Source organism: Arvicanthis niloticus, chromosome 13 (assembly GCF_011762505.2).
Source record: "Arvicanthis niloticus isolate mArvNil1 chromosome 13, mArvNil1.pat.X, whole genome shotgun sequence".
NCBI lineage: Eukaryota > Metazoa > Chordata > Mammalia > Rodentia > Muridae > Arvicanthis > Arvicanthis niloticus.
This window is the reverse complement of record NC_047670.1, coordinates 63,902,143-63,929,211: the sequence shown is the minus strand read 5'-3', so window position 1 is coordinate 63,929,211 and position 27,069 is coordinate 63,902,143. Positions and strand designations below refer to the sequence as shown.

The 27,069-nt window shown below is 46.5% G+C and overlaps 1 protein-coding gene across 21 annotated transcripts in view; it reads right to left on the bottom strand.

Moving 5' to 3' along the window:
- The window catches only part of Ppp6r2 (protein phosphatase 6 regulatory subunit 2), a 66,944-nt gene that overhangs the window by 3,414 nt on the left and 36,461 nt on the right, over positions 1–27,069 (bottom strand). For 13 of the 21 annotated variants that reach the window (XM_076911870.1, XM_076911871.1, XM_076911873.1 and 10 more), the window contains 19 exons: positions 24,299–24,436; positions 21,375–21,440; positions 19,262–19,378; positions 18,473–18,585; positions 18,031–18,144; positions 15,195–15,321; positions 13,812–13,964; positions 9,465–9,680; positions 8,100–8,164; positions 6,365–6,480; positions 4,789–4,874; positions 4,244–4,324; positions 3,779–3,876; positions 3,524–3,581; positions 3,113–3,237; positions 2,677–2,840; positions 1,582–1,738; positions 1,407–1,495; positions 496–691 (listed from right to left, as the gene is read on the bottom strand). In XM_076911870.1, the coding sequence (XP_076767985.1) occupies positions 496–691; positions 1,407–1,495; positions 1,582–1,738; positions 2,677–2,840; positions 3,113–3,237; positions 3,524–3,581; positions 3,779–3,876; positions 4,244–4,324; positions 4,789–4,874; positions 6,365–6,480; positions 8,100–8,164; positions 9,465–9,680; positions 13,812–13,964; positions 15,195–15,321; positions 18,031–18,144; positions 18,473–18,585; positions 19,262–19,378; positions 21,375–21,440; positions 24,299–24,436 (2,279 nt within the window). The remainder of the gene's footprint in view (positions 1–495; positions 692–1,406; positions 1,496–1,581; positions 1,739–2,676; positions 2,841–3,112; positions 3,238–3,523; positions 3,582–3,778; positions 3,877–4,243; positions 4,325–4,788; positions 4,875–6,364; positions 6,481–8,099; positions 8,165–9,464; positions 9,681–13,811; positions 13,965–15,194; positions 15,322–18,030; positions 18,145–18,472; positions 18,586–19,261; positions 19,379–21,374; positions 21,441–24,298; positions 24,437–27,069) is intronic. The other 8 variants (XM_034516147.2, XM_034516155.2, XM_076911882.1 and 5 more) reach the window with 3 other exon arrangements.

Here is a 27,069-nt window from a genome sequence, read left to right as displayed (position 1 = left end):
GAATCCACAGGTGCCCTACACAGAGGGCACAGCATAAAGGGGGGCACAAGAGAGGGCTGGCCAGTCATAAGCTTGCCCTATAGAAAGGTAAGGGCAACAGGCCTTTCCTCCACCATCTGGGACAACCCTAGACACTAAGGAGGTTAGCCAGTCCCAGAGCCTGAAAACCAAGTATTCTCTGTAACTGGCCTCTTTAAGTTTCTGGGGAGCTCTTGGAACACCCAGGTTCTGTCTTCTACTCTGAAATACTTAAAACAGAAAATATACACTGTTGTCTAAGAAGTGTAGCCCCCTAGTTCAGCCTTCCCCTTAGTAAAGCAGCACTATCTTTTCTAGAGAGAGCTTCACAGGATCATTATCCATGGGCCAGCGGCAAGGAATTCCAGTCTGGCCTCCACGTGTTCTCAGGGAGCCCTGTTCTCAGTGGTTACAAGGCCAGTGACTTATGGCCCTCAGCTCAGAAGCCATGCAGCCCTCAGCAGAAGCCATTCACACCTGCCAGCAACGGCCTCCGCTATCCTGGGTGGCAGGGAGGCCTTTCCAGTGTGGCCTATGCACACAGCATTCACAGCTCCCGTTGCCTTCTCATCGTCTTCACTGTCCGATCCCCCAGAGGAGCTGCTGTCAGACACTACCAGTGGGGCCTTCCTAGTGACACAGGCATTCCAGGCACAAGGCGAGGTAGGACCAACTGCAAAAGAAGAAACCCTGCGATATTTGTGAGGGCAGAGGAGCCAGAGAATACAGCTACCATGGCCTCAGGGAGCCCAGATTGGCTGGTGTCAGTGTGAGAGCTCATGTTGGCTTCCTGAGTGTCACACGTGTGTCTGCATATTCACAGGAGCTGCTGTGTGCCTTCCATGTGAACTGCCCCACTACTCCACAAGATAGGATATGTGTGTGCTCTTCTCAGAGGAGGAAACAAAGGCTCAGAGAAGCCACTTTAAACCTAATGCACAGGAAAGACATGTCAGGAGTGTTCTCACCCAGTCCAGTTGCCTGAGAAGGAGATAGAGGCCAAGGACTTTCGGTCAAATCCCATATTGGCTTTCCATCAGGGGCTCATCTACATAACAGTGTAACTCAAGGATGCAGGTGGGTTGTAGAGTACAGGCCTGGGCCATGGAGCCTGACTGGACCTGGCTCAGAGAGCACCCTAATGGGCATGCTGTTCTGCCCTGTACCCCTAAAACTGGAGGACCCTAAAGCTCTTCATGTATTGTACAGTGAACAATTCATGATAACTCCAATCCTGTTGTTATGTATGTAAGTATGTAAGGATCCCAACATCACAAAGACATAGATACACCTGAGACCTTGACCACTTCCCGCCTTCTCAATGGGGTCTAGCCTTGCATCAGGCCTGGGAACTAGTCAAGGCAGGTGTCTGAGCTGCTGCTACTCACAGGCTTTCTCTGGGCCTGGACTCTGGCCATCCTCAGCATTGCTGTGGTCCATGTCCACAGGAGAGCTGCACCGGGGCCCTGTCTCAGAGCTATAAAAGAAGATGGCATGCTGAGCCCATGGGCAACACTGGTCCTGACACCCAACAGGCATGATTCCATTTCTGATGTTTGTTACCAGCAGAAAGGCTGGAAGTCAGTGAATTTGGCCCAGCCTTTCTCCTCTGCAACTGAAGGACCGGCTGCCCACGCACTAGAACCCACATCCCTCGCAGCTCCTGGGGCTGCAGACAGTGGGTTCACTGGCTCGTCAAAAACTGCTGTCCATGTAGTACCTGCCAGAAGGAGATGCAGCAGTCAGAAGTAGGCAGGCCTAATATGTGATAGACAAGGGAGAAGCAGCACTCACGTAGAGATGGGTAGAGGGGTCATAAGAGCTAAACAGGAATGCAAGATACTCCCAGTTAGGAAATCCCAGAAGAGCCCTGTCTGTCTCAGGTGTCAGAGATGGCAGGACTCCCCAGTAGTGCCTACTGGCACTTCACAAAGGGTAGTATGGCCTCAAACCCTGGAACACTTGGGTTTAAGGGCCCCTATAAATTGCCTGGAAAGGGTTCTGTGAACTGCCCACTGCAGCAGAGCACAGACATGTATGGGCATCAGTGCTTGCTGATGGTGGTGCCTCATGAGATACCTGTAAGGCCCCATCTGGCCTCTAGTAAGGCTGATGGTACAAAGTAGATACCATCTCACCTGTCCCAACCTAGGTCATAGCAGGCACTCTGCTCTTGGGCGTCAGCATGAATGGCCCCTACTGTGGGTGTTCCTGCCCTGGCAGCTTCTTGTCAGCCCCAGCTAAGGTGCTGGCAACTCCTAACAAAGCTGGCTTCTTGCCCATGTCCTGAGTATCTAAGCACCCCAGACCAGATAAAAGGGCAGAATATGAGTAGATGCTCCTGAGTACATGTAAGAGATGGCAAACAGCAACACACAGGTTACATGGGGTTTCCCTTCCCTAGCAAAGACAATGGATGCCAGCTGTGCAAGTGCAGATGCGTGCAGGCAACAGAAGGGCGTAAGAGCACCTGGCTCTTAATTCAGTGCAGAACAGAACCCATGGTGGTCGGACCTCCCAGAATACTTCATGAAACCATGTGTAGATAGGGAACTAGGTCATCAACTGCTGGAAAAAACTAGCTCCAAAGGGGGTCCTTCAGCCAAGTCACATCCTGTCCTCAGTAGCCATGTCCCTTGTACATTCTTCAGGTACTACCTGCTGAATCGCTCTCTGAGAGAGGACCTTCTTTCTGTGTAGGGGATGAGGGAGTGGCCAATCCAGGCACGTTCCTAGCTGCTGCTGAGCCAGTCTTCCTGTCCTGGCCTCCATGTTCCAAGGCATTCTTTGAGTAATTATCCGAGACATGAGGGACTCCAAACCTGGACAGACATAAAGGTAGCAGATGTCTGGTGGGCCTTGCTTAGATGCTCAGTGCTGGAGAACCTGTGAGGCTCAGGAATTGGGGCCAGGGTTGGGTACAGGGTGTCCAGAATAAGCACTGCTTGGCTCCCAGTTTCTGCTGGTCTCTGTAAGAAGGGCCACTGCCCTTCTAGGTGTCTGAGCACTTTTAACAGTGACTGGCTACCCAGTGCTTAATCTTGAGCCTGCTCCCCACTGGTGGAGGCTTTGGGAGAATGAGTGGACCTCACACCTGGCTCTGGCCATCACCCGGGCAGTGCATCGAGTCTCCTCATCTTCCCAGATGTCCTCCTCTTCATCATCATCGAAGGGCTGGATCCGATCACTGCAGCAGGCTTCAAACAGAGCTGCACTGGGCTGTGAGACAGAATGAGGAGCTGTTTTCTGGAGAATCTGGTCCCAAAGAACTCCAGAGGGGCTAGCTCACAGAACATGGCTGACAGACAGTGTGGGAGGAGGCAAGGAGGGAGGGAGGCTCTGCTCCCAACTCCCATGGAGGGGAGCCTCCCAGTCCTGACATACATACCCCCATGGTCTCATACATTTGTGACAAGGATCAAGTTGTGGGCCCTGCCTGAACTATCTGAGCAGTGTGATCAATGCTGCTGTGCCCGCAGCCCTGTAGCAGGCCCCCATCACTCACACTGTCCTCATCGGCTTCGATGTTGAAGTTGATCTCTGCAATCCGGTCAAATGGGGCACTGCAAGAACAAGGTCCCTCAGTGCCGCCTCTGCTCCAGCGGCCCGGCCAGGGGCCTCAGACAGCAGGTGGGACACTTGTTCCCCTCAGGGACAGTGGACCTCATTCCTGCCACGCTCACTTGGAGCTGCTTCTGTGGTGCTGGTGCTTAGGAAAGTGCTAGCCTAGAACCTGGGCCGTCATGGTGGCTGCACTCACTTGATGTTGTCATCCTGGTCTGCAAATTCCTCATCATTGAAGCCAAACTGATCCACAAAGTTTGCTGTCATCTGCTGGATCTGGTACTCAGAGAAGGCCTGGGAGGAGAGGGTGTTGTTATGAACAAGCTGTAGCCTGGGGCCGCTCCTTGGAACCCACTCCACTGCTCAGGAGCCTCTTGCGAAGCAGGCAGTGAGTTTTCCCAGAGGTTGAATGTTCACAGTGGCTGAGCCGTTGAGTACAGAAGAGCACCTCCTTTGTCGGCTTTCAAGCTTAGTGTCCCCAGGAGTCTCACAAGGTAATGTGACTTTGGGGGTATTCTCCCAGGCCCCCCTCGCCCCCAGATGAGCTTGGAGATGAGTTACTTTTCTCTTTTGCTATGCAATGTCACAGGAACTAAGCACTACCAAGGACACAGGCTCCAGAAGGGCCTGGCAGGGTGCAGAGTGCCGGCCATGCCCTCACCTGCTGAAGGGACAGCTCGTTAGGGAAAGTCCCCTCAATGTCCTCGTCCTCACTTGAGGAGTGAAGGTGGTGAGTGCTCACCTAAAACACAGGCCAGATGGGGTGGGCATGTGAGCTAGCCAGACCCCACCCAGTCCATTCCAGCCAGAGGCCCAGGCCCCACCCAGCCCAGCATGGGTCTCCCCCTCCCCAACACCCTCCCACACCACCAATCCCCTGACACCTGTAGGCCTGTGCAGCTTACTGCAAGGAAATGCCAAGTGAGGTCAAAGCCTGGTCCAGGTAATGCCCTGGGACCCAAGCAGAGTCCTTCACAAATAAGCCACAGCTCTGGAGGGAGGAGATCAAGAAAGATACACTAGCTTTGCAGAGATCTTCAAGGAGCCAGCTCTGCCGCAACACAGCCTGGGTATGTAACAGACCGCAGGCCAGGGGCTGAACTAAATGTCCAGTCCTGCCCTGCACTTTCCTCCTCCACCTGTGCTGCAAAGTGGTGCATATGGGACTGTCGGTGGTCACCATGGAAGGAGCCCCAGCTTCCTCACCAGGTCCACAGTGTTCCTGCGGTTGGTCTCCATCAGCGTCTCTTCCACAAAGCTCTCCCAGCGTCCACGGCAATCTGCAGGGAGCCCTGCAAGGGAAGTGCTGTTCATAAGTCCTTACGAGTACCCTCAAGTACAGGACTTATGAGTCCCAAGGGCAGAGCACTCAGGAGCAGGCAAAGGCTGGTCCAGAGAGGGACAAGCTGCAGGGCCGTGGTGGTGCACGCCTTTAATCTCAGCACTTGGGAGGCAGAGGCAGGCGGATTTCTGAGTTTGAGGCCAGCCTGGTCTACAGAGTGAGTTCCAGGACAGCCAGGACTACACAGAGAAACCCTGTCTCAAAAAACAAAACAAAACAAACAAACAAACAAAAAACAGAGAGGGACAAGCTATGCTTCTACAATCAGCCCACTCAAGACAAACAGAGGCTGCTGACGGACAGTAAGCCCATACAGCAAAGGGGGAGGGCTAATGTCCCACAAGGCCTTAGGCTGCAGCAGCTCTGAGCAGGGCAATGTTCAGCTTGTTCTACAGAGACCTCGGGGGCAGGAGAGTTCTGTTGTTTTATGTTTTTTGAGACATGGTTTCACATGTAACTCTGGTTGGCCTGGAACTCAGTATGTAGACCAGGCAGGTCTCGAACTCCTAAAGATCTGCCTATCTCTGCTCCAGAGTACTGGGATTAAAAGTATATGCCTTCAAACCTGGTCTGAAACTACCTGCTGGTACATATGTACGCCCTAAGGATCTGAGGAAGTAAGCACCTTCCTACTGCATTCCTTCCAGGCCTGGAGTGTGGAAAACTATAGCTTGTGCCTGATTAGAAATAAGAACCTTCTGCTCACCCCTCACCTCCCTAACTGGCTCCAAGCCCATTTGTTTTTCCCTTCTAGCAACAAGACAGCCACCCCAGCTTGCTCACTGTTCTGCTGCCCACTCATCATGTGTGAAAATGGACCGGCAAGCTCGACTTCACCACAGACTGTTGAAATATAACTAGGAAGAAGGTGGACAGGCAAGTGGCCTCCAAGATACCACAAAGAAAAAATTCCTCTGGTCTTAGGAGGACCGCCTGGAGCTTCCTTAAGTCACACTTGTTGGGGAGGTATTGCATAGGGAAGTGTGCACAGCACAGAAGGCACCGTGTCTGAGGGCAGAAGCTCTGCGTTTTGCTTGGGGCAGTTCAGGATTCCAGGTCTTGCTGCCCAGAAGCTGCTTCTAGGGGACAGAATATCACCTACACTCGTGGCCTCCTGATATGAAAACTAGGAAGGTCCTCTAAATTGTGAGTTGAAAACAAGACAGAAGGTGAGTCGGGACCTCTAGTACAGGCCCAGCTCTGGAATGCCCATGGAACAAGAGAGCCTAGTGATTGCTCACAGCTCCTAAGCCCAGCACTGGAGCTATGGGTTGTCCTTGACAGGCTGAAACTCCTACACTCTACAGATCTCTGCTTCATGAAGAGGACACCCAGCGTGCCCTGAGAAGACGACAAAGAAGGCTGCATGGTTTGTCCTATACCAGTGTAGTTGTCACTCCTAAGGACAGAGGGCAGAGGGAGGGAGAGTAGTGGGCACACCTCGGATGACTTCACTGATGTGGGTCTGCACCGGGCCCTGCTCCAGGTTCTGTACAACTGCATTGGCGATCCGTGTGAGGTGGCCCATATTCCCACGTCTCATGCCACCTGCTGCCCTGAAAGGGAAGTGAACTGTTAAGAAGGTCATTCAGTCCAGGGTTTGCCCAGGTTCTTGCTGGGAAGGCCAAGGGACAAGCTTTCTGAAGGTCAAGTCCACTGTCACCTGTAACCCAGGCTTTTGCCTACTCTACAGTTGTCACTCCAAGGTTAGTTCCAGGGAAACAACCTAACCAATCAGTGCCTGACCAACAGCCTCAGCTCTAGGCCACGGATGACTCAGGAGCCTCTGGTGTGCAGTAGCTTCAGCCACACCTCCCCTATCAGACCAAGAAACACTAATGAGACTGCTTACTCCATGGCCCATTTATGGGCATGAGGATGGAAGCCGAAAACGTGGCCCAGGTTCCACCAGAGACAGTAGTGATAGAGCAGCTGAGTCAGGACTGATGGTGACACAGCTTGTGCTGGGCACTGTTTCTGAGATCCTGTCACTGTAGGGCCTCCACACCAAGTGAGCTGCTCTAGCCTCTACTTGTGCACCTCACAGGTCCTGGGTGATAGTTCCACAACTCTACTCACACCTCTGGGCTCCCGTGAGCTCTACTCAACAGTGCTTAGAGCCCACCTGTTCTCAGAGCACAACAAATGAATGAGGGTGGGCACCAAGCCCTAAGAAACCCAGAGCATTGCTCCTAGTGGAGGGAAGGCTCAGACAGAAGCTGCAGAAAAGCTAGCATGAGCCCTGTTCACAAGTGCCAACAAAGTATGCTCCAAGTTTAGAAAAAGCAAGAATAGTTACAACTGGGGCTGGAGAAAGGGCTTATCAGTTAAAAGCACTGGCTACTCTTCCAGAGGACCTGGATTTGAATCCTAGCACCCACATGGCAGCTCACAACCATCAGTAACTCCAGTTCTAGGGGGATCAGTACTATCATCTGGCCTCTGAGGATACCAGGCATACAGCCATAGTGCACAAACACACATGAGGCAAAACACTCATACACAGAATAATAAAATAATAAATTTAAAGTAAAAAAGAAAAGAATGGTTGCAGCCAGCACATGGGAAGCTGAGGCAGCAGTATTAGACGTTCTAGGCCAGCCTGGGCTATATTGTGAGACTGTCTCAAAAAACCAAACCATTGGCTGCTTGTAGTGGCACATGCCTTTAATCCCAGCGTTTATTTGGGTGGTAATAGCAGGCTCCTCAGGATCTCTGAGTTTTAGGTTTGGTTATGTGGTGAATTCCAGGATAGCCAGGGCTACATAATGAGACCCTGTCACACACAGAGACACCAAAAGGAAAACAAAACAAAAGCAAAAGCAAAAGCAAAACCAAAAAAAAAAAAAAAAAAAAAAAAAAAAAAAAAAAAAAAAAAAAAAAAACCCACAAGTGTACAAAGCAAGACAAGTGGGCAGGGGTCACTTACCTACCACTGTGTGGCCCGGCCATCTATCACTCAATATGCACTCCTCTCCTTGCCTCCCTGCATCCTCCTGCCTCAGCAGCCCTTACTGCTGTATACCCAGTAGCAAGAGCCCTTCTAGAATAGTCCCAGGCGCATATCTACATTAGACACTGCTGATGCCTGACATGGAGCCTGGAGTCTTGCGGTGCCCAACATCCTGGTAAGATGCATCTCTAACTGGCCAGGAGGGTTCCTCAGAGTCCTTACTGTGTGTGGTCATTGGCTTCCCAGGCTTCCAGGATCCTCTGTACCAGGCAGCACTTCTGGAACAGCTGTGAGAGCAGAGCAGCAAGCAGTGTCAGAGGGAGCTCAGGGTTCAACACTGCCTCCTAGTGCTACAGGGAGTGAACTGAAATCAGCACTCAAGACCCTGTGGCAATGACATCACTGCCGCTCAAGGGCTCCAAGTCTCATGTTACTGAATGGCCTGAGAATGAAGACCAGTACTATAGTAAAGGCACTCTATGCTCCTCCGACATGCTACAACGACTTCTGTCTCCCCTCCTCCTATGGGCCTCTACCTATACCACTGAGCAATCTCCTACCAGCTCTCCGGAACCCTTAACATTTTCTTGTCCCCACAGACTATTTTCTTGGATGTCTGTTACAGACCTCCATTCACACCTCCATGTCACTATCCAGGGTCCCTGTTGGTCTATATGGCCTCTGAATAATGCTTCCTGTCCCCAGGTAGCTCTTGCCATTATAACTGCATGTCTCATGGCTGGGCCATAAACTGTGCACCAGACTAAATGCATCTTATCCAGTATTGGCTCCTGCTAGGTTTGCTCACGGTTTCCCAGGATACCCACTCCAAGCCAGTACACTGAGACCTTCTAAACCCAATCAAGCACTGCTGTCTATGAGGCATGTGAACAGAGACCCAGGAACCCTCTCCCAAACTTCTGCCCTCCTGTCAGCTCATATGGTCCAGAATGTTTTTTCCCACTTTGGAAATGGGCAGTGGTCACAGTGGGTCTCAGGACAGCTTATGGTCCCAAGCCGCTTCCCCCTTTTCTTCCCTGGCAGACACATTCATTAGGGCTGCTCTCTACCAGGGACAGTAGTAAATGCTGATGTCATAGAGACTGAGCTGCAGACTCTAAGCCTAGGGTGACCCACACAGGGGAAGGGATGAGGTGACAACTATGGTCATTCTCTGGAGAATAAGGGAAGTCACAGAGAAAGCTGGTGCACCAGCTTCCAGGTCTAAAGTGCCAGAAAGCTTTCTCATGAGAACTTAACTCTTGTATTTTCCTTTGTGTTTAGTTATAAAGATGGATTGAGTAAAACAGGGGCCACTTGTGAGCATAGCCATGGGGGATGGGGGATGGGGGCTGCAGTATCCAGGTAGCTGCCTACCCAGACACAACCCACAACCACGAGATCATCTTTGCAAACAATGCCTTGCCTTCTCTTCTCCATCACCAACTTAATGATTCTTTACAATTTTGTGTTCTTGTGGGTCCAAGATGGCAGTACTTCTGACTCATGTAAGAGTTAGGAGATGATACACTAGAGCCTGGGGAGTGCTGGCTGCAGGTGGCACAACTCCACGTGGCCTGGACTTACATGGGTCACCATCATGTTCTCAGGAGGGCTGGTGATGGATGGGGCAGTCTCCAGCTTCCCATTCCCATCTCCACTCCCCTGCAGAAGCTCCACCGTGCCATCTGATCCACTAGCTTCTGCCTGTTCCTCCGGAGCAGCATGGGAAAGAATAGCGGCTATGCATAGTTCCACTTGGAAGTGCAAAAAGTTATTCCAGGTGTACTTAAAAAACAAGTCCTGAGTAAACAGAGGACAGAAGACAGTCTTTAGATGAGTCTGCTCCAAACAGCTGAGTGCAAAGGCAAAGAAGAAACCACTCGCAAAACTTCATCTGCCAGTTTCACAAAGGTGCGGTTACTGGTGCGCTAGATCGCTTCCCTGCGGCCTGCTTCTCAGGTAGGAAGGTCTAAGGTCTACTCCAACCAGCACCCCCTTGCTTTCTACTCTGTGTGCAATGACCTTCCTCTTATCCACGTAACTGCCTTCTACTTTCTGTGGATTTATTCTTAGTTCTTTAAATTAGAAGCTTAACTAATTTGGAGTATTTTTTTCTTTTATAGTATCTTTATTTTCCTATAAAATTTATACTCTACATTTTATATATTTTACTACACAGTAAAATTATTATTCAACCCTAGGCATTTAAATTTTCTTTCATTATTTTATCTCTAAGCAGTGAGTAACCAGAGCATGCTAAACTTGGGATTCTACCCAGGATGAGCAACATACATCTCCTCCATATAAACAAGAGACCTGCAGTATGGCAGGCACCTCTGAGAGACTGGAACTCGAGTATCACTGACAAAGTCTAGGAAGAAGCAGTCTCGGGCCTCCTCTAGAACACAGAGGATTAAAGATATCTTGTCTCCTACAAAGCCTTTTCCAGACCAAGGCAGGAGAGGAGGGAAGGCTCCCTGACCTTTCCACTACTGCTGTGTCCCACAGATTGGGGAGGGGCACGGGGTGTTGTTACAGCAGCCTACAGTCCCAGACCCAGCTACACACAAAAGGGTATGTGCTACGCAGAGAGATGGGGTATAAGTCTGGGCCCCTTCTTTATACCAAAGATTACATCAAGCAGAGAAGTTATCTGACATGCTTCTCCAAACAAAACAAAACAAAAAAAAACAACAGACCATAATCCCTTTCTGAATGTGCACTGCACACCATTAATCCTAGCACTTGGGAGGCAAAGGTAGGCAGGTCTCTGTGAGTTTGAAGCCAGCATGATCTACATAGCAAGTTCCAGGCCATCTAAGGCTACATAGCGATACTACATCTCAAAGACCTAAATAAATAAACAAAATAAATATTTCACATAAACTATTAGAGGTAAGAAATCATTCATGAGTTCCAGGACAGCCAAAGCTATACAGAGAAACCCTATTTCGAAAAACCAAAAAAAAAAAAAAAAAAAAAAAAAAAAAAAAAAAAAAAAAAAAGAAAGAAAGAAAGAAAGAAAGAAAAAAAGAAACAGATGATGGCCGGGCGGTGGTGACACAGGCCTTTAATCCCAGCACTTGGGAGGCAGAGGCAGGCAGATTTCTGAGTTCGAGGCCAGCCTGGTCTACAGAGTGAGTTCCAGGACAGCCAGGGCTACACAGAGAAACCCTGTCTCGAAAAACCAAAAAAAAAAAAAAAAAAAAGAAAAGAAATCATTCATAATTCACTAATATCGTAGGATGCAAAGTCAACACACACACAAAACTGCATTTCTACCCAGGAGCAATAACCAGCTTGAAAAGGAAAACAATAATTTAATGTAATACATGATAACATTCAAAATAAAATCCTTGAGAGTAAACAAGGCAAAAAAACAAACAAACCAAACAAAAAATCCAGTGTACCCAAAACTACAAAACAAGCTGGCAGAACTGAAAGAAGACCAGATTCGTATATTTATTTATTTTTGACACTAGGAGTTGCAGGGTTTTGCTGGGAGTTTCTTTGTTTGGTTGGTTTTTTTTTTTTTTTTTTTTTTTTTTTTTTTTTTGCTATTGTTTTATTTTACTTTTATTTATTTTTAAAATGTTCTACAGGTGTTTGGTTTACACATACGGCCTTGGAAGCCAGAAGAGGGTATCAGATTTTCTGGGCCTGGAGTTCTAGATGGTTGTGAGCCACCATCTCAGGTCCTCTGGAAGAACAGCCAGTGCTCTAATCCACTGAGCCATCACTCTAGTGTGAACAGAGCTTTGTATAATATCTAAGTACTCTGTCACTAAGCTATATACCCTTAATCCCAAAGAAGATCTATTTCAACAAATGGAAAAACCACTCTTAATTGATGTTACATTGTATGATAAAGAAATAGAGGAAAGAAAACACAAATCTCTGTACAAACACATTCTTACAAAATATGAGAGAAACACTTATATCAATTATAATCCTTATTTCTGTAACAGGGCATGTGGTCTTAGTTGGTATTTACAACTACTTTCTATAGTGAGAAATTTGGCTTCTTTTTTAAAAAACCCAGAGAAATATTCTAAGAATGTTTCTCTTTTTTGTTTTTGTGTTTTTTTTTTGTTTTGTTTTGTTTTGTTTTGTTTTTTTCCGAGACAGGGTTTCTCTGTGTAGTCCTGGCTGTCCTGGAACTCACTCTGTAGACCAGGCTAGCCTTGAACTCAGAAATCCGCCTGCCTCTGCCTCCCAAGTGCTGGGATTAAAGGCATGTGCCACCACCGCCAGGCTAGAGTGTTTCGTTTTAATCCCAGGTGTGGACTGCGTTGGACTGTCCGCAGCAGCTGACTATGATTTGCCTCGTGCTCTAGGAGGGAAGTGGTTTTGCTACCTGCAGATCATTTCTGTGATTGTTTGACATTTGGAATCCTGGGGACTTTTCAAACATATATAAATGCCAGAGTCTCGATAGAAGGGGTTAGCTGGCCAGTTGGTGGTGGACACTGCTGGTTGCAGTTAGTCAAGTAGTCATACACATAGCAGTGGTAGAGACGAAAAGAAGATATTAGATATCCTGGTGGCAAAGATCAAACTTGCCCCTAGTCAGCAAGAAGTAGTCTAATGATGTCATCCCCCCTTTCCCCTCTGTCCTTTATTCTGTCCTAACTAGTATCCAAAATGTAGCCAAAAGTCTGGCTACAACTTTCCTCTACTACTCAGCCTGTATTTCCTCTACCCTTGGCAAGCACCTCAGCAGGTCTCAGCTCTTTTCCTGGAGGAGTGACCCACATCTTCATTCCTGATGGATCTGTGCCCTTTCTTATCCTGCCTGGATTAGGTTGCTGCATTTTCCCATTGATTTTAAGTCACAGGACACAGCAGCACTAAGAGACACTCTAAGGGATCCAGTACTTCAGACATGATCCTTCTTACCTCCACTGTAGAGAAGCAATCCAACTTCCCCACAGCAATCTGGATCAATCACCCCATCCTAACACTGTTTCCTTTCTTAGCCTGTTGACTTAAGGGTATCAGAAGCTCAAAGTGGCCAGGGACAAGTCTGAGGTTCCAGTTCAATGGGATATTTGTTGTGGCTCCTGGAAGAAGCAGTCCCTACTCTGAAACCAAAATTTCTAGCCAGAAGAACAGGTCAAAGAAACAGGAAGCAAAAAATTTCCTAGTGGGGTGACAGTGAGTAGAATTCTTCCTTTTCTACCCTTGATTCCATGACCCACGTATCCTGGCTACTGGATATACTGGACTCTGATTCCAAGCATATACCATCTTCTGGAAAATCCTGCGCTAGCCCTCAAGGCTGCTGTCACCTAACTGTAACTGTGTCTTCAAAAGGCCATTCTGTCTTTTATCAGACTAGCTGCTCCAGGGCGGCAAAGAACATGTAAGATCAGTAATCTACAGCCATTGGACAGCTTCTGACCATGGATCTACTGGTTTTGACAAGAACTATAAGGATGACTATTTTAGAAGACAAGGACCTTCTCTCTCAGAACCCTTCTCACTCAGGACCCTTCTGTTTTTGTTATCTATCTATCTTTCTATCAATTATTTGCTTATTTATTTATTGGTTTTTTGAGGCAGGATCTCACATGTTGCTGTGGCTGTCCTAGTATTCACTATGTAGACCAGGCTGGCCTAGTACTCACAGAGATCCGCCTCTCAGGATACTTTGACTTAAGACAAAACAAGAGCAGATCCCTGTCCTGTGCCAGCAGGAAGGTTCTCTGGCAGGGTGCTCTGAGCCTAAGTCTGAGGCACATGCCTGTGTTGCTCAGTGTGCTCCATTAGAGACCCATGATCAAGACCTTGATCTCGGCACCTCCCCTTAGCTAGTCTTTTTGTCCAGATGCTGAAGTGCCTGCCCTGATGGACGGACTCATCTCTATGTTCAACTACAGACTGCATGCCACAAACAAACAAGCAGAGCTAGCCATGGCACTGACTCACCAGCAGTAAGTCCATGGTGTTGAGTCGGCAGAGCTCCTGGTTGATGCTGGGTGTGTTTGTGTGCAGCAGTGCAGCCATGAGGCGTGCACCATGAAGACGAGCATTCCCCAGGGGCTCCTCCAGCACACCAATAGTGGTCAGGATTGCTTTTTTCTGCAAACAGAGGAGACACACACGGCTGGAGTCTTATAACCAACAGGGGCACTCACTTACGATATGCCTGGCCTAAGGAGAGTGGGGTGTGACCAAGATAGGGCTGTCTACAAGAAGTGACAAAATCCAAAAGATGAAGGACCTCCTTTGTGTCTCCTCAGGACCAAAAGGAGTGGATAAGGCTCCTTGGACTGTTATGCAGGTCTAGTAGGTCAAAGGACCAGTACTATGCATATGAAATGTGTCCAGTGTTCATGATGGAGCTAGCAGTACCAATCTGAAGCAAGTTAACCCAAATAAGGGCTGGAGCCCTGGACATGGTGCTTGACTGTATAGGCCCAAGGAATCTTGGGAGGAATTTGAGCTAAGAGATGCTAAGTGAACTCTCAGAGACTGATAACACTGCCTCACTCATTACCAATGGAGCTTTTCCCCCAAGTTTTAAAAAATGATCATGTGTGTATATTATGTGCCTACTCGTGTGTATACTATGTGCATGTATGTGTCTGTGCACTTCTGGCTGGGCACATGTATGCTACAGTACATGTGTGAAGGTCAGAAGGCAACTCTGTGGAGTTGACTCTCTCCTTTCATCTTCATACGATTCCCAGGAACCAAATTCAGATCATGAGGCTTACACAGAAAGCATTTTGCCTACTCAGCCATCTCATGGCCCCAAATTTGCTTCATTAGATTGGATTCAGGTATTTTCTGATCCATCTGGGTTTGTAAAACAGAGTTCTTGTCTCCATGAATCTTTACGTGTTAGTGGGGGGGACGAGACAGTAAGTCAGTAAGTAAGGTGGGTACACTAAGAAAAAGGTTGGAACTGTGTATGGGAAAGGTTGGAATGTAAGACTGGGGACAGGAAGCAGTTGAGGATCTTTGTGAACTTTACTGTCCTTGGCCTAACCCAAGAACGCCTCTGAGCTGCTGACTGAACAAAAAGTTCCCCTGGGATCTTGGCCTCCAGGGGCCACTCTTGGCTAGGCAACTCATGCTTAGTATCGGGGGAGTCTGCAAATATCCTATGCTCAGGCTTTTCCTAGTAGAGGCAACGTGGGTATTTCTAGCTAGTTGTATATTTTAACATCTGCCCAGTGGTTTTCCAGTTAGCATCTCGAAGGGCAACATCAAAGCACACTTTTCTCTAAAGAGACTCTGTCTTGTTTTCTATACCACGCCACCTCACATCTCTAAATGTCGCAGTGATCTCTCCAGGCCATTTACCTTTGGTGGGTTGAGTAGGAGCTGATGGAAATTCTTCAGCCATGGTTCGATGCCACGTAGGATGCTGCTGCTGACAGAGTACGACCTTTCCAGTCCCTGAGAAAAGGAGTCCACCAAGCCTTCTGTTCTGTGAATAACGACAGTAGACAGAGGCATGGCAGACGTGCTGAGTCCCGTGCATACCCCATTCACTTTGTCAATGTTCTATTAAGCATCTTCCCAAAACCATGTCTGAAAGGGACATTACTCAAGACTTCTACACACCATCTGCTGACTGGTGTACTCTTGGCCCGTTAGCCGAATATTTCTGGGTGAAACCCAAGACCACAGGGAACAGGAAGAGACACAGGACTTGTCAACTTGCTGTCCCCTTAATCCCCACCAGGGTCTCCAGTCTTCAAGTGAGAAACAGGAGACAGCCTGGCCACATAGTTTCTTTGCCTTTTCAAAAACAATTCCTCTGATATATATTTAAATAAATTTTCCAGTTGATAAAAGTAAAACAAAATCAATGCAGAAAAATCCTAAATAAAAGATCAACAAAATTAAAGAGAGTATTCTTTACTTAACAATTATAACTTGTTATGCCATGTTTTGTTGATATCCCTGAGAGACCCCCTCTCTTTCTCCTTTTCTTTAAGGAAACTGTATTTTTTAAAGGAAACAGGGGAGTGGATTTGGAGGAGAGGAGAGGTAGACGGAGGGGCTGGAGGAGAGGAGGAAGGGGATGAATGAGATGTAGGAGAGAATAAAAAAAATTAAATTAAAGACAAGTAGTTGACTATTTCTAGTTTGCCCTTTTTCTCTCTAAAAAATTGAAAGAAGATCTTAGTAGCCCTTGGCCAGCCTAAACCTCGCCCCTCCTTCCTCCCTCCCTCCCCCACCTCACTAGTGCAATTAAAGGCATGGACCACCATGCCTGGTCCTATTTCTGGTTTTCTAAATTTTACACTGTTCTTCTCTCCAGCACATTTAGTGCTGAGTTTGGCTTTTGAAGGTGGCCTAGGTGGCCTGGATTTGTTAAAGAAATTAAAATTCTAGTTGCATAAGTAGAAAAAATGGCTACTTATTTTTAGGCAATACATTAATATTGATGGACTGAGGTATTCTGGAAAATGACTTACCTGATCTCTTGTCATTTTAAATATAACCTTGTGTCTAAAAGCACAACATGGTCAGTACCAGGAGATAATGAAGTTCCTCTCAACATGTGTCATAAGGCAATTGTCTTGAAGGAGATTTGGAGCATTACATCCAACACGTGATAGAAGAGGTCAGAACACCCTGGGGATGGTTCACTGGCTGTGGAGAACCTTGGTCTACTGATGGAGCTTCGGGGCCCATGAAGAGGCTGAGGGGCTCAGTGCTTACAATACCAAGATCCTCAATCACTAACTTTTTTGTGGCATGATCCTCCTTTCATGGGGGTCCTAGGCAAAGACCTTTGTTCTGCTCCTGACTCCCCATATCCTGTTCTCTCATCTGTGGCTCACAGGTGAGATCAGGTCGTCTTGGTTTAAGTGGCTGTGACCACACCTAACCTGCTGAGATCAACGGACTAGCTCTCTGCTTTTGCTCACACTGGGGTCTTCTTCTTGTCAAGAATTATCTTTAACTAAATGGGGCCTCTCAGAGAAAACCTCCTTGACCACATGCCTCTACCTTCCAGGCCTACACAGACCTTTCTCATAAACCACACACTTTCCACACTGAGTCACCTGTCCCTTCTAGGACAGACAGGAACATTGGCTGTAAGGGGGCCATATTTTGGTTGTCTTTGTTTCTTAGGACTCCAAGCTAGGTATTCAAATAGCAACTGATGGGGGCTGGAGAGATGGCTCAGCAGTGAAGAGCACTGACTGCTCTTCCAGAGGTCCTGAGTTCAATTCCCAGCAACCCCATGGTGGCTCACAACCATCTATAATAGGATCTGATGCCCTCTTCTGGTGTGTGTGAAGACAGTGACAGTGTACTCATATACATAAAATAAATAAATAAATCTTTAAAAAAAAAAAAAAAAAAAAAAGCAACTGATGGATGAAAAAGCGGTGAAGGATAGTGAGGGGCTGGAAAAATGGCTCAGTGATTAAGAACACTTACTGGGTTGGTTGACAGCACCTTCATGGCTGCTCATAACCACCTGTAACTCAGACTCTGGGAATTTGCTGTCTTCTGGCCTCCACAGGCACCGCACCCATATAGTGTACATACATTCACATACAAGCAAACATTTATACATAGTAATAAATACATCTTAACTGGGTATGGTGGTACATGCCTTTTGAGGCCAGCCTGTTCTACGGAGAGTTTCAGGACAGCCAGGGCTACACAGAAAAACCCTATCTCAAAAATAACATCAAAAACCAAAGAAGTGAAGGACATTCCAGAAACCACATGTCTTACTGAATGAACACTTAGCAGAGATGAACACAGCATGCTTCCTTTCCTAGCATGGGAGATAAGCATAAACAGCAAGGAGCTGCATGCTGGAGTAGCAGCCCTCTCTATAGGAGGCACACATGCACACACACTCATGCATTGTGCAGACTGGCCAAAACAGGACCTAGAGAAAACCACATGTATTCCATACTCATCTATAAATACATTAGAAACTGGCAGCAGCTGAGTGCCATCAAGCTAGGGTGAAACTATGCCTACTATAAGGGTCAAAGAGGACCTAGCTACAGCTACAAAGGAGACCTTTCAATCAGGGTATCTAGCCACATTATAACTTGTATAACCAAAAATTAAAAACCAGCATGTCCTGGCTCTTCCTAGACACCCATATCCTCTGGCGTAAGAGCAATGTATGCTGCTTTTCAAAGGAAAGGCTCACCCAACACGCCTTGGCTCCAGCAAGGCAAGCAGCACCTGCATCCCACTGACCAGGCAGCTCTCCGTCTGATCCCCATCAAACATGTTCTTCAGAAGCTGCTCCACACAGTCCTGCCTGTTGGGCACATGCAGAGGTCACTACCTGGCAGAGCAGACACATAGACATAATGCAAGGACACTGTTTTCCCCAGAGGTCAGCACAGCACCCTGAGCCAGGTGAGGCCTTCACTCTGGCTTTGTTCAGGTTCAAAGCCAGGTACTCCAAGCCTGCATAACACACAAGCTCACTAGTTCCAACTTCCTGGACCACCAGGGCTTTGAACCTGAGGAATTAATCCCTTCTAAAGTAGTGATGGCAGTGTCATTTCCTGTGTTCAAAATAGGCTCCAAGACATGTCCATAATGCAGAGTAAAGCCCACCACCATGGCCCACTATCACTCACGACTCCAGTGCTATGAGGAGGGGGTCTGGCTCCACAGTCTCCTGCAGCTGACTGCCCTGGTCTCTGCCCAGCCTGATGATGTCACAGAGCGCCTGAGAAGCATTTGACTGTCTCTGAAAAGACAAGGGAAAACAGGCTCCCCTCAGCAAGACACCCATCAGCCATATCAATCCTGCTAATGTATTTTCTGAGCCAGTTTTCTATAAAGATTCCTGAAATGGTTCATTTGAAAGTAGTGTGTGTCTGCTCTGCCCATCATCAAGATGTGGACTCAGCTAGATTTTTAAAAAAGACATACTAAATACATCCCCAGGAATTAAAAATGAGACCCAAAGTAGCCAAGAATGTTGTATATTTTGTGCCTATTTCATACCTTTGATTCATATTTTAAAATGTAATGAATATATAACCATGTTATTCTGCATGTTAAATGTACTATGAAGCAGTTACTGTTATTTACAATCAGTCCTGTGGGCTTAGGAAAGCAGGATAAGTCACTGAAGGAAAAAAATAGACAACGCCACATTCCTAGGAACCATGACCAGTGAGCCACACCTCCAACTCAGACGTGTGCTTGCTGAGAACACTTCTGGGTGGAGCTGAGATTAAAAGAGAAACAGCTTGATCTTTGCAATATCAGTCGAACACAGTAGAAAAACTGAGATTTAAAAAAAGTGCAAGGCTTTCAGGGAAAATGAAGGTAGCCAGGTTGGTTCTGTGGCCATAATCTTGCCTTCAGGGCCAGGGACAGGCCAGTCACCCTGACACTCATGTCATGGCAGGCTCTACCTTTTGGAACACAGCTACAGGAAATCCTCTACACGCCAACAATTTCTCTCCCAGCTGTTTGGTGGGCTCCGTGGGGTAGACAAAGGCCACAACAGGATGATCAGGCATCACTGAAGTCTTTGGATACATGTCAAGTACAAATGTCAGTATTCATCTGCCAAGCACTGATTGATGAATACATATACCATGTATATGTGTGTAAATATTTAGAATGCATAGAATTGAACTCAAACTCTCAGCAGTGATTTCTATAGGAAGGATGAAGATAGCTGAAAACAGAAGAACTAGTGTCATCTATGATATGTTGACATATATTTCTTGGTCTTTGTCCACAGTTCCTGGCTCATGGTCTACTCTGACAGTAGATTATAATATTCTCTTCATCCCAGAGGACTCCTGCTCCATGACCTGGAATGGGTAATGCTGCACAGAGGCCAAGAAAAACCTGACCAGACAGGCCTTACTAAAGTCTATTAGTAATAACCCTGTGCAATAAAGTCTCAAAATAAATAAATAAATAAATAAATAAATAAATAAATAAATAAGCCACCTCAGAAAGACTGGGTCTGGGGAGTTTCTGCATAGCATAACATATGAAGGTTCCTGCAGAAAAACACATCTGGAAAAGACAGGGCAGCTCCACACCCATTCTTCCATACATTACAGGATGCACCTCTATGTATTCATATGTATGATGTATAATGTCCTTTATATTAAACCAGAAATCTCGAAGAGTGTATAGAGAATCCAATGTCTAGCTGGTCAGCCAGAGCACAGATGTAAGGCAGCACAGTTAGGATGGTCTTGGGGCCTAAGCTCTCCGATCTGTACAGTCTGCTACTACCCAACAAGTGTCAGGAGTGAGCTAAGTCCAGGGTGTTTGGCTGCTGTTTTCTGAGCACTGACTGCTCAGCTTGAGTGTGAGAAGCTGTACTCCTCACCTGCATCAGAAATGGTCTTGTATACTGAGTTTAGTGGGAGACATTGAAGGGGGTGGGGGGTAGATTTTCTTTTATGACTGTCTTATATGCTTCTAGGGAAGCTTCTAGAAGGACTCTAATTAACCCTTCCTGGGATTCATGCCCTTGTAAGTCCAAGTCCTTGAGTGCAGGCTAGACTTGGACATGCAAGTCTAATGAACAGAATGCAGTAGCGCAGTGGTTCTTAACCTGTGGGTTGAGATGACATGATCCTGCACATCACTGCTCAAAACAGCAGCAAAATCACAGTTATGAAGCAGCAGTGAAGTAATTTTACGGTTGAGGGTCACCACAACATGAAGAACTGTATTAAAGGGTCACTGCATTAAGACGGTTGAGGGAGGGCCATTATTTCTGAGCTGAATTTATAGAGGTCTGGTGTAGGTCCAGCTCACTTCTCAAAGCTAGCTAGCTTAGTGTGAGCTCTGTTGTCCACTCAGAAGCCCACACTGCGCAGAACTGAGGGGTTACCTGGATGAGAAGGAACTGAACGCTAATACTAAGCCACGTGTGACTATGGAAGTGAATCTTCTTTCAGCTGAGTCCTGAAATGACTGTAATCTTATGAGAGACCCTGAGCAGAGGAGCCAACAGACCACAGCCAGACTCCTGACCAGAGAAACTGATACTGAAGGAGATAAAAAGTACTTGTTACTGACAACTCAGCTACAGGGTGATTTGTCATTCAGCCATGGTTAACTAATACAACCCTGTTACAACTATTTAATTATATACATATATGACATAATGTATGTATGTAAGTGTGTAGGTATATGTGTGCACACATATATACATACATGTATATACTATTATTTATTTATGACTGTTTTGGAGGCAAGTTCTCACTATGTAACTATGTAAAACAGTCCTAGAACTCTCTATGCAGGCCAGAGATCTGCCTACCTGTGCTACCCACGGGTGGGAATAAAGACATGCACCACCATGCCTGTCCCACATTTGTTTTTAGTAAAACAAAATTACCCAGACGTTAGCATTTGATTAAAGAACGTTATCTAATGGTCCTCTTCAAAGGAAAGGAGTGACTTGCCCCCTGCACACAGCAGCATGTTTCCAGGAGCCTGGGTGTGGGACTGTCCTTGTAAGAAGGTGGGCTCTGTGGGCAGCGCACTCACATCTTCATCCTGGTGAGGGTGGATCAATTCCACAAGTCTCTGGATGACTTTCTCTTCATTAAGCCACTAAAAAGGGGGGAAAAAAGTCCAGTTCAGTATCTGCTCATCTAAGCAAATGGGAAAAAAGTCCTTTGGCACAGCAGAAACTCGTGTGCCCAAGTCTCCTGGGATAGACTCTGACATGCCTGTCTGACCTGCCCAGAAAGAACCACAATGAGGCAATAAACTTTGGGATTGGCCGAAGCCACTTTCCACCTGTCTTATAGTACTCTCTCTGCTTTCAGGACACGGGCTTTATGAAACCTAGAGTACAGAATGAGCAGATGCAGCTCAGAGGCTGGCTGGGTGTGAGCAAGAGACAACCCTCAGCTCCCTGTAGCACCAAAGCCTTCCTAGGAGCTGGAAGAACACAAACTCCCTGGTGTGCCTGTAACATTGTAACGCTGATGCTGACACTTCTCAGGGTCAAAGCAATGAAGACTCAGTGAGTGATGTCAGGCCACAGCACACCTGGCAGGCTGGCTCTACTAGTGCACTTGTACTCTGCACTGCAGACTCCTCACGAAAAGACCAGATGCCCCAGCAGGGATGCTTTACAATGTGAGTACTACAGTGAGAGGTGAAAGGCAAAAGGCTATTCGGTTTTCTATGGAGGTTTCAATGAGAATGGCCTCCATAGGATTTTATGTTTGACTACTTGGTCCCCAGCTGGTGGAACTGTTTGGAAAAGATTAGGAGGTGTAGCCTTTTGGAGGAGATGTATTATTGGAAGTGGATTTGAGGTTTCAAAATACTCTTGCCATCCCCAGGGTGCTGCTCTCTCATGCCTCCTACTTGTGGTTCAAGACGTGTGTTCTCAGCTGGTCCTGACACCATGCCTAGAACTAAAATCCCAATTTTAAATTTTAAATTTTAAATTGTCATGGTCATGTCAGGCATGGTGCCACATGCCTTTAATCCCAGCACTCAGGAGGCAGAAATAGGTGGACCCCTGTCTGGTCTATAGAGCAAGTTCTAGGACAGCCAGGACTACACACAGAGAAACTCTATCTCAAAAAACCAAACAGAAAAGAAGAGAAAGAAAGAAAGAAAGAAAGAAAGAAAGAAAGAAAGAAAGAAAGAAAGAAAGGAAGAAAGGAAGGAAGGAAGGGAAAGAAGGAAAGAAAAGAAAAGAAGAAAGAAAGAAAGAAAAACAGACAGACAAACAGACAGACCATGCCTTGGTCATGGTGTTTGTAATGATTACTCTTGATTGTCAATGTAATCCTCCCAAAAATAGGCCACAGTTGTGAGGGTTTTTTTTTTTTTTTTTTTGAATTGGGACGCTCTATTTATAATCTGGATCTTTGAGATGGGAAGACACACCTTTAATCCAGAGCTTTTGAGGTGGGAAACCACCTTTAGTCTTTTAATCCACACCTTTTGCTGGAAGCTTATATAAACGATATGGAAGAAGGAAGCTCTCTTGCTTTGCCTGCTTGTTCTCCCCTTACTAGCGAGTCAGTTCCCTTCACAGCCACTAGAGCCTGCTTCTTCAGGATCCCAGCACATGCTGACGACCAGACGAGGCCTCCAGCCTGTGGACTGAACTGCTACTGGACTCTTGGCCCTTCCATTTAACTGCTGCTGTTGGAGTAGCTTCACTACAGCCTGTAAGTCATTCCAATAGATCCATATACACATATTCTGTAAGTTATTACTCTAGAAACCTGACTAATATAGTGTTTTAAAGCAGCAATAGAAAAGTAAGTAAGTTAGCTTTCAACAAACATTCAGCAGCAGCTAAGGTACATGCTGCATTCTCTCTCTATAATCCCACAAGGAAAGGAGTTATGAACCTAAGAGTGAGAACAACTATCACTTTATTTCTTTTTTTTTTTTTTTTTTTTTTTTCGAGACAGGGTTTCTCTGTGTAGCCCTGGCTGTCCTGGAACTCACTCTGTAGACCAGGCTGGCCTCGAACTCAGAAATCCACCTGCCTCTGCCTCCCAAGTGCTGGGATTAAAGGTGAGCGCCACCACTGCCCGGCCACTTTATTTATCTTTTATTTTCCCCTTTCATCAAAATAGGTTCTTTCCTATTACAATATATCTTGATTAGTTTCCCCTTCTTCTGTTTCCCAGCCCCCAGCTTCTCCCCACCTCCCCTCACACCTGGATCCACTTCCTTTCGGTCTCTCCTTACCGTTAGAAAAGAACAGGTTTCTAAGAGATAACAAGACATAACATAAAATATAATAAAACAAAAACTATTATCACATCTTTTATTTATTTTTGAGACAGGTTTCACCTCGTAGCCCTTGGTAGCCTGGAACATGAGTTCCAATCCTACCTCTGCCTCCCATTATTGGGATTACTGGCTTGTGTCACCATGCCCAAATGAGAACAGCCATTTAAATGACTCTTGTTTCTCAGAGGGAGAAAATGGACAAAGGTCTAATTGCTTACTTTGTTTTACTTCAAAATGGGGAACAAACAAAGCCTTGCACAGCAGGCAGAACTCACCCTCTAGGCTGAGCATCCTGTCCCAGAGACTGCTACAATATCGTTCCTAGCAGCTCGGCCTGCCCACACTCCAGATTAGAGCTGGGCCTCTGCCTGACCTACACGCAGCTCAACTTTCCTCCCAGCACCTAGGTTTGGAGCACACAGCTCAAGAAACACTGGCTCTAAGGCTTGTGTGAGTGCCTGGGTGAGGAGAAAGGCAAGAAAGGGTACTTTGTTTCTTCAGGGAGCAAGGCGCCATATGTTGGGGAGAAGGAACCTCTGCGCTCTTTGCTTCTAAATAGGCTGAAGCAGAATAAAACTATGGACATAAACAAGTGGCGCTGAAGGACTGGGCATCTGCGGCTTCCTAACCCAGCAGCCTGGCCTGGCACACCTTCCCACACCTTCACACTCACTCCCTGGCACTCACTCACTCACATGTAGGACCTCCTGCCGGAGACCAACGGGCTCCACACAGCTGACCAGGCGCAGCAGCAGGTCCATGAGAGCTGAGGTGCCTATGTGCTTCAGTATCAGACTGATGAACTTGTCCTTCTTCTTCAAGAACACCATCACCTGAAATCAAACACTCCTGATAAATAAACAGGGCTGACTCCTGACAGGTAGGACCACTGAAGAGCTCACATCGGAAAGATCATTAACTCTCAAGTATACTGAGAAGAAATGATAGAAAGACCAAGTAAAGGCTATGTGAAAAGACAGGCAGAGTCCTGGAGGCCAGTGATGCAAGCACAGAGTGGCAGTGCTGCTAACTGGACAACAGTGCGAGTGGTGACATGTTCACCACTGAACATGTGCTAGCTTCCGTTTGCCCAGCAGAAGCAAAGGCACAGAAAGAACTGCTGGGAGATGAGAGCCATTGTTCTAGAACTACATAAAAGGACCCTGTCTTAAAAAGTTGTCCTCCCAGGGTAGAGAGATGGCTCAGAGGTTAAGAGCACTGGCTGTTCTTCCAGAGGTCCTGAGTTCAATTCCCAGCTCCCACATGATGGCTCACAGCCATCTATAATGGGATCTGGTGTCTTCTTCTGGCCTGCAGGTGTACAACTAGGTAGAACAGTGTATACATAATAAGTCTGTTTTTAAAAGTTGGAATGTTTTATACTGTAGTATTAATATCAATTATGAGACTTGGGGGTTAAACACAAAAGAAGAGGTTGTGGTTTCATGGTAATGTGTTTATAAGTCAGGTTGACAAGGGGTCAATTGTGAGAGATGGAACCTCAATTGAAAAAATGCCTCCAAAAAGTCATCCTCTAGGCAAACCTGTAGACCATGTTCTTATTTGTTTATTGACGTGGGAGGGCCCAGTCCGATGTGAGTGGGTGCCAGCCCTGAACAGCTGGTCCTTCGTACAGAAGAAAACAAACTACAGACCAGGATGGAGCCACCAGTAGGAAGTGCTCCTCCATGGCTGCTGCTTCAGTTCCTGCCCCCAGGACTGCACCTGAGTTCCTGTCCGGACTGCCTTTGATGGTGGACTGTGATAAGGAACTACAGCAGAAATAAACTCTTTCCTCTCAGTTGCTTTATCACAGCAATAGACACCTGAAGTGAGACACAGACCATTGAAGCAATAGAGGCAATCTGTACACTGCAAGAGTATTTAACAAAATTACTATTGTTCATGTTTTAGGTATGATAAAGGGATAATTGAGTTTATATGTATAAAAGACAGCTCATTCTTTAGGAATCTATACTAAAATATACATAAAACGATCTGATATTTATTTTCTTCAATATAATGGGATGAGTCTGACAAAAAGGAGGTTTAGGAAAAAAAAGTGATCCCAACAGATAATGTGGAAGCCCAGCTATGGAGACAACACAGGGGCTTAGGAACTAGTTTACACAATTCACAGAACTGTGAACACATTCCCAGTCCTTTCCCTAACAGTCTGACTTGGCCCAGTCTATTCTTTCAGGAAAGCTCACTGTAGCCCTGTCTATCACAGCCAACCGTAGGAATAGGCCACTTCCTGGGTGACTGACAACCAAACTTTCCATAGAGCAATTCTGGTAGAGCAATACGAGGAATTATCAAAATGAAGCAGGTATATACACAAGATGTATGTATATGTTAGAAGAGGCAACTTGTAGTACTCAGAATGGCACTGTTAGTGAGAACTCACAACCATCTATCTGCTCTCTACTGAAAAGGCTACTGAGGGAATACAAAGCTTACATGTTTCAGTCTTACTTGAATTCCACATAAAGGTGTTACATGTTTGTCTGCACAGTATTTTTTTTTTTTCTTTTCATTTCACTGTGTTAGCCCTGGATGTACTAGAACTCACTCTATAGAGCAGGCTGGCCTCAAACTTAGACTTAGACTCAAACTCTACTTGCCTCTGCCTCCTGAGTGCTGGGACTAAAGGTGTGTACTGCTGCACCTACCACCACCAGCTGGCAATAAAATGTTTTAAGGAGTTCACTTCCTATTACTCTATACAGAAGGCACTAGATAAAGGAAGAAAGGGGGATATATGAGAGAGTAGAATTGTAAAGAAAATCTGAAAGTGGCAAAAGTATATGATCAGTGTACAGTAAATGAGGAGATTCACACACCAGTCATTGGGCTGCAAGATCTAGACACACAAGGTCTCCGAAACTCACAACGAGGACTGCATAGCACTTGTCTTCTCCTAGGGCAATGGCTTTCTTTCCCTGCAGTAATGCCACAGTACTGAACACACAAGTGAGAGGGGGATATGCATACACACATAAAGACACAGACACGGGGCTGGAGAGATGGCTCAGTGGTTAAGCGCACTGACTGCTCTTCCAGAGGTCCTGAGTTAAATCCCCAGTAACCACATGGTGGCTCACAACCATCTGTAATGGGATCTGATGCCCTCTTCTGGTGTGTCTGAAGACAGCAATAGTGTACTCATATGAAACAAACAAATAAATTATAAAAAAAAAAAAAAAAAAAGACACAGACACACACACACTCAGACATACTCAGACACATACAGACACAAATACAGACACTCACAGACACAGACACACAGACACTTACACACAGACACACACACACAGACACACACACACAGACACACACACATACAGACACACAGACACACAGACACAAATACAGACACACACACAGACACAAATACAGACACACATACACGGACACACACACACACATAGATGTACATATATACATACACAGATACACACAG